The sequence below is a fragment of the Cynara cardunculus genome (assembly GCF_001531365.2).
Source record: "Cynara cardunculus var. scolymus isolate 2C chromosome LG 2, CcrdV1, whole genome shotgun sequence".
Taxonomy (NCBI): domain Eukaryota; kingdom Viridiplantae; phylum Streptophyta; class Magnoliopsida; order Asterales; family Asteraceae; genus Cynara; species Cynara cardunculus.
Window position 1 is genome coordinate 389,071 of NC_037529.1, and position 11,791 is coordinate 400,861.

At 36.4% G+C, this 11,791-nt stretch overlaps 2 protein-coding genes across 3 annotated transcripts; one reads left to right on the forward strand and one right to left on the reverse strand.

Annotated features, from left to right (window-relative positions):
- The first annotated feature begins 1,210 nt into the window (after positions 1 to 1,210).
- On the forward strand, positions 1,211 to 6,367 carry LOC112506567 (ethylene response sensor 1-like). Of its 2 annotated transcripts, XM_025110706.1 has the most exons (7): positions 1,211 to 1,403; positions 1,841 to 1,914; positions 1,996 to 2,769; positions 3,612 to 3,980; positions 4,060 to 4,326; positions 5,159 to 5,286; positions 5,788 to 6,367. In XM_025110706.1, exons 2-7 carry the CDS (start codon positions 1,864 to 1,866, stop codon positions 6,008 to 6,010), a joined length of 1,812 nt encoding a protein of 603 aa, XP_024966474.1. In that variant the 5' UTR covers positions 1,211 to 1,403; positions 1,841 to 1,863; the 3' UTR covers positions 6,011 to 6,367. The 2 variants fall into 2 exon arrangements, with proteins under 2 accessions (XP_024966474.1, XP_024966473.1); XM_025110705.1 differs by having other exon boundaries at positions 1,841 to 2,769.
- A 730-nt stretch (positions 6,368 to 7,097) lies between these two features.
- Positions 7,098 to 10,920, reverse strand: LOC112507242 (60S ribosomal protein L19-1). Its single transcript, XM_025111726.1, has 5 exons — positions 10,680 to 10,920; positions 9,889 to 10,011; positions 8,378 to 8,691; positions 7,367 to 7,410; positions 7,098 to 7,273 (listed from the first exon to the last, which is right to left on the reverse strand). Exons 1-5 carry the CDS (start codon positions 10,789 to 10,791, stop codon positions 7,249 to 7,251), a joined length of 618 nt encoding a protein of 205 aa, XP_024967494.1. The 5' UTR covers positions 10,792 to 10,920; the 3' UTR covers positions 7,098 to 7,248.
- Between the last annotated feature and the right edge of the window lie 871 nt (positions 10,921 to 11,791).

An 11,791-nucleotide genomic window follows, 5' to 3' on the forward strand; every position in this document is an offset into this window, starting at 1 on the left:
TAAATAATAAGATTAAATATTATAAAAAGGTAAAAAGAAAATATTAAAAGAATATTTACCTATATTATATTATAAAACATTTGATAAAAAAAATTAAAAATCATTTTTTATGTATTAAATATTGTCTATTGATATATATTACTTAAAATTCAAGTCATACAAACCATTCAATTAAGATATTTACAAAAATGATAAAAGTTCATTTGTTATGATTTAAATATTTATAAAAATGATGAGAGTTTATTAATTATGGTCAACGTTTTATATTTGAAAACAATCAATATCTTTATGAGACCAAAGATTTGTTAGATTAAATAGACGGTCGAGATTGATTTGTAACATTTCCATGGTTTGTATCTTATTTATATTATCTCTCTCTATACATAGTGAATAGTTGCAAAGCTGTTTTTTTGTTGTGAATTGAAAGACAATAAGACAAACGAGTGCGGCAAGCATCCCTTATGTTCCCGTTTATAGTAAATAATAAACGTGGATATTTTACGATATTCAAACCATTTAAGATAAATATTCTCTAAATACTTTTACTCTTCTTTATCCTAATTTATTATTTAATTTTGCAATTAAAAACATTTATAAGATTAAAATATTAAGGGAAAATCATCAAAACAATCAAAATATACGTATTAATAAAATAGTCATTTTTCAGACTTTTTATCCTAAAATAGATAAAATACCAGTCAAAATCATCTCATATTTATTGAAAAACATTCTCTAATTGTCAAATCGATGTCCTTAGTAGAGAACAAAATAGCAATCAAAGTAGGGGTAGGATCGCCCCCAAGGGCGATCTGGTGATAGGTGGGGGCGATCCCCATTTTTAGATAAAAGTTAAATTTTGTGTCCTCCAAATCAGATACATATGGGTCCTCTTGTCTATTTTTTTAGTCAACATGCCCGTCAAGAATGATCTAAGTGGCTATTTTGTAAAAATATCTGAAAAATTATTATTTTATTAATACAAAATACCGTATATTTTAATTATTTTGATGATTTTTCCAAATATTAATACAAATGATATGATATTGTGTCATCTACGACTACAACTGACTTATTTAATACTAATAAATAAATCCCAACAAAACCTTGATTTCAATATTTTATTCCGACTAAACGTTTGTAAATATTTAAATACCACCAAACCAAACCAAAAAAAATCATCAAAATCATTTTTGGAAGGAAACCAGTTTGCAATCAAATCGGTGGGAAGCCATTAGAATTTCCATACATTGATTCGAGTTTGGCACCCTTTCCGTAAATGGCAACTGATGAACCCTATCCCTACGCTTTTCTCTGCTCGATCACAGATAATGGAATGCTCAACATCTTTCTCAACTGAATCTAGTGTTTTAGCCTCCATCAATCTCTCATGTTCTTCCTCGAAGGTTATCTTTTCTGCTTTTTGATCTTATCTATACTTTACTCAGACTTTGTTTTTTTTTTTAATGATCCTGAAAAATTTCATGTTTGATTTACATTTTTCTGTAACATCAATCACTAAGTTGAAGATTTTTGTATGTTGCTCCTGTTGCCCTAAACTTTTTGATTTTTCAAGTTAGATTCGATTTGTTCTAAGTTCGAGTTTTAATTCAATCACATCGAAGATAACTCAGGCGATGTATTTAATCAACACTTCGAATTGAACATTTTTTTTAAGTCTGGTAGTTTGTACTTGTGAAACGAAACAACTATGTTTGTGGATCTCGTATGTAAGCTCCAGAATCTCTTCAAAATACTCTTACATGACGATCCTTGAAGTGTTAGAGATCATGAGCTGCATCAATTATGTTATCACTTTGTTACTGAGATGATTCAATTGCAGCTTTCTGAAGCTGTAGACGGAGAATGGATTCCTGTGACTGTTTCGAGCCTCAATGGCCTGCTGATGAGCTTTTGGTCAAGTATCAGTATATATCTGATTTCTTCATTGCTTTTGCCTATTTCTCCATTCCATTGGAACTTATATATTTCGTCCAGAAATCAGCATTCTTCCCATATAGATGGGTGCTTATGCAGTTTGGTGCTTTTATTGTTCTCTGTGGAGCGACGCATTTTATAAATCTTTGGACATTCTCATCCCACTCCAAAACTGTTGCTATTGTAATGACTGTGGCGAAACTGTCTACCGCTTTCGTCTCATGTGTGACTGCTTTGATGCTTGTTCACATTATACCTGACCTATTGAGTGTGAAAACAAGAGAATTGTTCTTAAAGCAAAGAACTGAAGATCTTGGTAGGGAAATGGGGTTGATCATTAAGCAGGAAGAAACTGGAAGGCATGTTAGAATGCTGACACATGAAATTAGAAGCACCCTTGACAGGCACACTATATTGAAAACTACTCTTATTGAGCTTGGTAGGACTTTGGATCTTGAGGAATGTGTTCTGTGGATGCCATCAAGAAAGGGGATGATCCTTCAGCTTTCTCACTCTTTGCACAATCTAATACCTTTTGGCTCCACAGTTCCAATTAACCTCCCCATAATCACCAAAGTGTTCAATAGTGCTGAAGTAATAAGGATTCCGCATAATTGCCCACTGGCTAGGATTAGAACCCCTGTTGGAACCTACAGTCCGCCTGAAGTTGTTGCTGTTCGGGTGCCTCTTCTGCATCTCTCGAATTTTGAAATCGACAATTGGCCTGATAACTCCGCAAAAAGTTATGCTGTGATGGTCTTGATTCTTCCTCTGAATGGTGTAAGAAAGTGGCGCGACCATGAATTGGAACTTGTAACGGTTGTTGCTGACCAGGTATATATGCTGACTGTCTTGATGTTTTGCTTATATCCATAATCTTACTTCATGCATCCTAAAATTAACCAAGAGGGAAATGTTGAACTTCATTTTCCCTCAACTAGCTTGGCATCAAGAATGTCCTTACAATTATTGGGAAAGTAGATTCATTTTCTATTCTTAAAAGAGTCGATAATAGAGATACATACTGGATGAAGTGCCTTAGATGGTGAGCCCATATTTTGTGATCCCATAAATAATTTCAAAACTCCTTTATTTCTTATACCACCAACGAAGTCCCAATGACTATGACTTCTTATTGACTCAAAGGTGTTCACCTAATTAAAACTGCATGACAATTTACATGAAGACCATTACCAATTATGAATAGATGGATAAATAACAAAGCCTTTATGTTGCACAAAGGGTTGATACCATGAAGGAGGCATTTGCTTCCACCAATGATTGAACATGTCACAACCGTTTATTTTATTAAAAGATAATCTTTGAATCTTCTGAGACTTCAGCGAAATTTGCCCTTGTGCTAGTGATCCTTTTTGCTATCTCCTTGTTTTTACTATTTGTATCTTTATTATCTTTATGAGAGCTTCCCATTCGCTTCACCCTTGATCATTATTGGTCTTTGATTGCAAATAGTTTATGCCAACTAACTAGCAGTGACTAGTATTGGCATATACCCTAAAGATCCACCAAGAAATTCATCTTGAAAGGTTATTCTTTTGGTGCTCCACCTTATTCTTATTGCATATATGATGCTTAAGATTAACGAAGGATTGCCGAATTGTAGTTCGACCTTTTTCTTTATCCTAGTGCTAAACTTACTGCGATGTATTGCTTAGGTTGCTGTGGCTCTTTCTCATGCTGCAATCCTAGAAGAATCTATGCGAGCCCGTGACCAGCTCATGGATCAGAATTTTGCTTTGAACTTGGCTCGACAAGAAGCAGAGATGGCTATCCATGCTCGTAATGATTTCCTTGCTGTCATGAATCACGAAATGAGAACACCTATGCATGCAATTATAGCATTGTCTTCACTTCTCTTGGAAACTGAGCTTACTCCCGAACAAAGGGCCATGATAGAGACCATACTTAAGAGTAGCAACCTTCTAGCAGCACTCGTAAATGATGTTCTGGACCTCTCTAGACTAGAAGATGGTAGCTTAGAATTGGAAAATGAAGTGTTCAACCTTCACGGGCTATTCAAAGAGGTAACTTCTAGCTTAAATTCATCGGTTTGGACATCCATGGCATGCACGAATACGGCTCATTATTTATCGCTGTTTATAGGTCATTGGATTGATAAATCCTATAGCATCTGTGAAAAACACATCCATGACACTGAACTGTGATCTCGACCTACCTCCATATGGCATTGGTGATGAAAAGCGTCTTATGCAAATTATCTTGAACGTTGCTGGTAACGCGGTGAAGTTCACCAAGGGGGGTTACGTTTCAATTCAAGCCTCCGTTTTGAGTCCAGATTATTTACAAGAGTGGCAAACTCCCGACTTCTGCCCTACTTTGACTGATGGTCTCTTCTACCTACTTGTGCAGGTCAGTATTTGCTAGACTTGACCATTTCTCCTCAATATTTGTTGGAACTTGGAACTTTGCTTCTCTCAAGTGCTTTTTTAGAGAGTAATCTAACGGGGTTTCATGTGTTCTCACACACTGAACCGAGTCGTTGCACGAGTATTCACCATATATTTTTATCTGATGTTCGAATGAAAATTGAATAACACAATGAAGGGGTTACTTTTAGCTAAATGACTTCCTGACAAGTGCTTTTTACATTCATGACCTTCTAACAATTTTGTAGGCATTCTTGTGTATGGAAGTGGCATTCTTTCTGTTGATCAGGGGTATTCTCAAACCAGTCAAAAGGTCGTGATCAAATTTTTTTTGGAGGGAATATCATTTGACCATAGGACCCCCAAAAGAGATTTAGGGGCTGTTTGGATGGTTTTCCATTAAGTTTTGTATAATTAAAACTATGTGTGGATTAATCTATCTGTATAGATCGGGAAGTTTGTTGTTTGTGAGGACTTTCTTCTAGATGGAAGGAGGGGCATGCCTTTTGATTGGAAGGGGTAGGTTCGAAGAAAAACTTGGCTTTCTACATAAAGCTCCCCCCGGGAAGCTTACCGAATAAGTCACTTTATATATCATTAAGCCACTACCAAACAGTCATGTATAGCCGACCGAATAAGTTGTGGCCTCTTTAAGCTCATTAAGCTGCTAACAAAAAAGCCCTTACTCATTAACCTTGGATTCTAAACAAATATCATTGTAACTTCAAGAAAAACCCTTTTTGAGTTGGTTTCGGTGATCTTTATCCAAACAAGCAGCTCAAAGTTTTTTGCATTCACAACATTCATCGATGCAGGTGAAGGATTCTGGGTCTGGGATCAAACAACAAGACATTCCACACATTTTTACAAAGTTTTCGGAGCCTCGCAGTGCATCCAACCGAACCACTAATGGTGCAGGTCTTGGACTTGCCATATGCAAAAGGTATTATTTGTTTCTGTACTTCCTCTTTCGCAAAATAAACGTCTACTATAAAAAAATGGCACACAGTTTTCAGAATTGTGTATTTACTACATTTCTTAGTTGACTAAATGAGGACAGTTTCACTCTTAATAATAAAGAGGTAAAGAAGCTTAGAATTGGAAAGTAAATAACTTATTTTGGGAAAAACCAAGGTCCCGTTTACCTGGTAACTTACCTGTAAGAGTCAACACCCTCATCTTACCATGTAAGATTTTAATCCATCAAAACAATTTACCCGGTAAGCGCTAATCAGGTAAGAGCCGTCACCCTCACTTACCAAATCTCAGTCCTTGTTCATCCGGTAAGGTAAGTGACCTGATAAGCGCTTGCTGGGTAAGCCTTTGGTAAATGGACCCTAAAATAAAAACCCGGACAGTGGTTTTTGGAAGGAGAGAGTATTCAATTCTTCATTCTGAAATCCCGTTTGTGTATCATCTTAATTACGATAACTATGATTTGCAGGTTTGTAAATCTGATGGGAGGCCACATTTGGATCGAAAGTGGAGGGTTGGGGAAGGGTACAACAGTTACATTCCTGGTGAAACTCGCCCACTGCAACTACCCCCCAGTTGACCCAACCATGCAACAACTTATGGTTCCGAAAGCACGAACCCATATTGGCAGTGGCGAACTGATCAAACATCGACAACTCGAGAGAGAGTCACTTTACCATAGGAGTTTCTAGCTTACATAACCAATTGGATGGTAATGACATCCTTTTTTGCAAAAAAAAACTCTTTTTCTGCAAATAAATATCAAGGTAGTAATTAATTAACGACTTGTAGCAGAAAAATTGATGGTAAAATAGACCAGAGTTCGACTTCAGGCGTACACAACAATTGTGGTCATTGAGTTTATCAGGGCGGATTTCTTACAGTTTGCTGGGATTAGTCCAGGCATAGTCTGGAACACCCTTCCAGAAAAGTTAAGAGTATATATGATGACCATTTGTAGTTTGTGAGTCGATCTTATAGAAGCCCATGCATTGAGAGTTGGTCTATTCTGTATCTTAATTAAACATTGCAACTTACGACATTCATCATTCCAAGAGCAATGCAGAATGGTCTCGTAAAACATATCAATACATTAACAAGTGGAAAATAAATGTTACGTGTTAACAGGTGCATTGGCTGAATGAATGTCCCATAAAACATTGATCCAAAAACAAGTTTTCTTTATTATAATCACTTTTGCTCATGTTACAAAGGCGTCATGTAAAGTTTTGTGGAAACTCGAAATCATTCGAGTATGTTTCGGCAAATTGTACGTTTTGTCCCGAGTTAGGAGCTAAAAAATTTCAGCACGAAATCAGGTTTTATCTCAGATGCGCATCTAAACTGCACACAGACTACCCACAGCGCAAGCACGGTGCAGTTTGCAGTTATGAGATCAAAACAAACCAGAGTCGAACTACACCACACATTTTATTTATATATAATGAGGCTACTGCTCTTAAAACTATTTTTTATTATGCAACACTTCTAGTTTTCTCAGATGAATTTGAACTTTCTATTTGTTTGGACTAAATTCACATTACTGTTGGTTTTGTGATAAAGTTTTAATCATTGGATTGTAGATGTAAAGTATGTTAGATACAACTCACAAAAACCACCCACACATCACATAAACCACACATGTGAAAAGAGGTTTACGGTTTGGCTCCAAAGCACACTAAACCAAGCCACCAACACGCCTAGTTTTTCCTGGTGCAAAATATCTATTATGGTTGGAGAGGCCTAGAAATCCAAAGATAATGGCAAGTGCAACTCAGAAGAACCAAAACCATCCTTGAATAAAGATTAATATAACCGTCTCCCAACAAAATCAAAGAGGGCAAAAGATCAAAGAACAAAACTTTAAGACAAATAAAAGCATCAACTTTCTTCATCCCTGATATTGCCATCCAGATATCATTTCTAGATCTCATTTCCTGGATTTCTTTGATGCCCTGAAAGAAATGTAAGACAATACATTACTCAAAAGACTCAAATTTCTTAACAATTTAAAGCAAAATAGAGGCAAGTTATTGTCAACAACTCACTGTGCAGGTTGTGCTGCAGGAGCGGGAACTTTCTCCTGTGGGCCCTGAATACAATAAAAGAAGAAAACATCAAGATTACAATTAAAAACCGAGCTATCAAATTAGAACCATGGTTTTAGAAGGCAGAATCTCAAGCCGTTTTCTCCTTGAGGCAAGGCGCATGCCTCAAAGATATACATACACCAAAATATGTATATATATACAACAGTAAATTATTAGGGGCACTGGTTCAGTGGTTCTTGACAGAAGAAAGAGTGAAACCATGAAATAGACCGAGAAGGTGTGGAAAAATTGGTTGCTTGGATGAAGAGAAAGGGTCAAACCACACTTTTTGATTGAGAAGATAAAGTACTAGCTTTCTGGCTTTTTAAAATATTAAAAGTACACATTGGGGCTACTGGGGTAAAGCTTATAAAAAAGCCAAAAAGAACAATACTAAAGCAGATCATCTAAGACATACGCCTCAACAACACCTCACACGCCTCACCGACTCATTGAACCAAGGCAGAAGCCTTGTTGAGGGTCCAAGAGGTGCACTCGAGGCATACGCTTCAAACTGCTTCTTAAATCCTAGTTAGAACTGGCCAAAATTGGATCAAACAGGATCTAAATTTTCAACAACCAAATCAAATTGGTTGGTTCAAGATAGTCAATAATCCAATAAAACTGAACCAATCCCATTACATTTCAACTACCATCCAATTAGTAAACATATTTATGTGATAATACTTCAATACTGGTTATCAATAAACACTTGTATGTACTATGCAGTGTCTAAAAAATTAGAAAACATATATGAATAACTGGTTGAAATGGTGGGGACTAAATGGTTAGAATTGGATCAAAAGAGTAGATAAGCAACAGTAAGATCCAAGAGATTAAACCTAACCCAATCCAATGATCCGAAGGATTGGATTGGATCAGCACGGATCAGAATCAGTAGTCTGATCTTAGACTGATCTTAGTCGGATAATCTAAACTCATTGGATTTCAACAAATGGTAACAAATACCTGAGCCAGACGCTCCTCCCTTCGAGCCAACTTTCTTTCCCTGCTTGCCTTGTTCTTTGCACGCTTAGCCTCAAACTGGTCAGATAATGTCTTCTCTCTAGCCTTCTCAGCCTTCGATTTGTGAATACTCTCCATCAACACACGCTTATTCTTGAATACATTACCCTTCACCTTCATGTACATATCATGGTACATATGTTTGTCAATCTTCTTAGACTCTCGATACTTGCGAAGCAAACGCCTAAGCACCCTCATCCTCCTCATCCACAAAATCTTTGTTGGCAACCTTGCCTCCCTGGTACCCTTACGTTTACCTAAACACCGTCACACAACTGTACTATTAGGCACATCTGCATTTAGAAAGATATACATAAACAGCAAACAGCAAAACATGTCTTACTAAACCAAACCAACCCGACCCAGTAAATCTTACTTAAAAGTAGGGTCCAGAAAAAATGAGATGCACACAGACCTGACATATACCCCAAAACAATAAAGCTGCTAGCAAAACATGTCTTACTACTTTCATTAATTCAGTGACTATTTAAAAAGCCAAAATGATGGGTAAGCCAATCACCAAACAAAACAAATCCAGCATGTCCCACCAGAGGCGGGATATTGGGGGTGGGATGTCTGCAGAACAGACCTTGTGTCTTACTGAACCAAACTTAACCATCCCGACCCAGTAAATCTTACTTAAAAGTAGGGACCAGAGAAAATGAGATGCACACAGACTTGACATATACCCCAAAACAATAAAGCTGCTAGCAAAACATGTCTTACTATTTTCATTAATTCAGTGACTAAATTAAACAGCCAAAATGTTGGGTAAACCAATAACCAAAAAAAACAAATCCAGCATGTCCCACCTATTGGTGGTGGGATGACTGCAGACCAGAACTCAACCTCAAAGAGTAGAGGTGGGGAGCCTGTTTGTTGGCCAAAACCCAATTTAGCACATGTCCACATTTACCTAAAAGACTATCAAAGGTGTACAGTTAGACACGACTGAGTTTAAGAGGATGTGTTTACAACAGCAAAACTTGTTTACTAGTTTCATTAATTCAAAGACTAAATTAACAGCCAATATGTTGGCTAAACCAAAAGCCAAACTAAACAAACACAACATATCCCATTAAAGGGTCTCGAGGGTGGGATATAAGCATACGTGACCTCTACCTCAAATAGAGGAGGTGGAGCAGACTATTTCGTGAAGGTAAAACCAATTTTGTATATTTCCACGTTTACCTAAAGGCTATCACATGTGTACTATCAGACAAAGCTGCATTAAAAATAATGTGTATACAATAGCAAAACATGTCTAATATTTCCATTTGACTAAGTTAAGCTGCCTATATGTTGGGTACACCCAATTTAGCTTATGTCCACAGACACAATCTACAGATCGTTAGTAAATTGAATGCTCAAATATCATTGTAGTTGAAAAACTAAATGAAGTCTGATATAATTATCCTGCATAGCCATTAAGGATTAAAAATAAAGATGAATACCATATCCAGAATGACGCCCTTTTCTCTTCGCCTCCTTCATGCGACGAGCTCGTGATCTTGAATGAATCTTGGTTGGCTTCCTAATGATGAAGCCATCCTTGACCAACTTCCTGATGTTCTGACCTGCAGTCATCCAGAAGAGAAAAAATCACAACATGAGCACTTGCAATAACAACACTCTATTTTACATTTTCAATTTCCAAATGAGCCTAGTGATGCTTATATAAAATGGTTACCATTTTGAAGAAAACAGAATATCGCATAAATGATATCAAGAACTAATCCATTATTTTCGTTCTAAATGCCTAATCAAACTGGAGTTCTTCAGATCCTATGGTCTATGAATTTTCAGCATACACGAGACGCTTGTAAATTTATATAATTGTAACACCCTACTAACAACTTTACAAAATGTAAGTTAAAATACATGATATGCCTACAATATGCCTCGAATTTGCAACAACAATGAAACGCCAACAGTGGATAAACCACCAGAATATACTAAGAACCCAACCCGTCCCTAATCTATAAACCAGCTAAGCGATTAACAAAATATACAATAGCAAACACTCAATAAAATATACGATGATCAGTTGAAGCAATCGAAATTAAATCAACTGACGAAGAATAAAAACAACAGACATGTAGAAAGTTCACATAAACACAATCATAAGCACAACTTAAAACAAAATAGAAGACGCTCATCTGTTAGTAACAGTTTCAACAAAAACATATGATAGAAGCAAATCAAACTAAAAAAAAAAGGGGGGAGAAACCGAGTAAGAACATACGAGAGTTGGCCATGGAGATCTCATTGCCTTCATTTGGATCAAGCCAAACCTTGCCTCTACCGCACTTGAGGACGCTGGCGGCGAGCCTCTTCTGTAACTTGAGCGACACCATCTCCTTCTCACTCGCTATCCCCCTCCCCTCCTCAGCTGCAAATAAGAGGAATTAGGGTTTGTGGCCAAAAGGTAACCCTATATCACCAACACCATCCAGTTCGGCTAGGGTTTAGGAGTTGGACTGGCCTCTAATGCATCGGCCTACTTTTTCTCTAAAAAGAAGCCCAATAACTTAAACCAATTATGTATTTAGATTTTAGAACTTAGAATACATACCGTCCAATTGTAACACATCTTCAAACTAATCTTAACCGTTCGTGTAGATTATCAAATCAATGTCAACGATGTGGATTAATTCAGTTCCCAAATTTACTTTTCACCTTATTTGTAACTGATTTTATAACCGTCTAAAAAATTTAAATTATACAAAATCAAAGGCTGAGATTAGTTTATACAGTGTGTAGCATTTAGACGATTTATATTTGATTTGATCTTTATATATTTATTTCTTTTTAATTTAAAAAATGTATTTATTTCTTTCAAATTATTTTTTACAATCAGTAATTTGATCATTTTGACAAAATTTGGTGTTATTTGTTTTAATAAATACAATTACAAGTTTCTATCAAAACTTGTAAGCAAATGTATGTATTTAGACATGTAGAAGTCCTATACTTTTTTGGGTTCGTTTTTAGTAACCAACAAGATACTTGGGTTCTCAATCTAGTCTCATCTTCACGGTTAAAAAATGGCTCAATCAGGTTTTTTCAGCCTGGTCTTTTTGGGCTTAACCAAGTTTTTTCATTGTCGGTCTTGCCCTTGAAATCTTTTACATCGTCGGAACTTGAAGGCCAGGTCTGACCGAGCTTCAAGCTCACTAGGCTCAGGGGTATTCAAACCAGGTCCGAGTGAGGCTTCGAACTCGAGTTCTTTTTATGGATCTCTGTAGTGTATCTATCTAGTTACTAGTTGCGTAATAATCAATTTAAGTTTGTATATGTGATAACATCCTAACCAATGCCTAAAATAAAACAAATGGTAAACTAAAATTGAGGGTC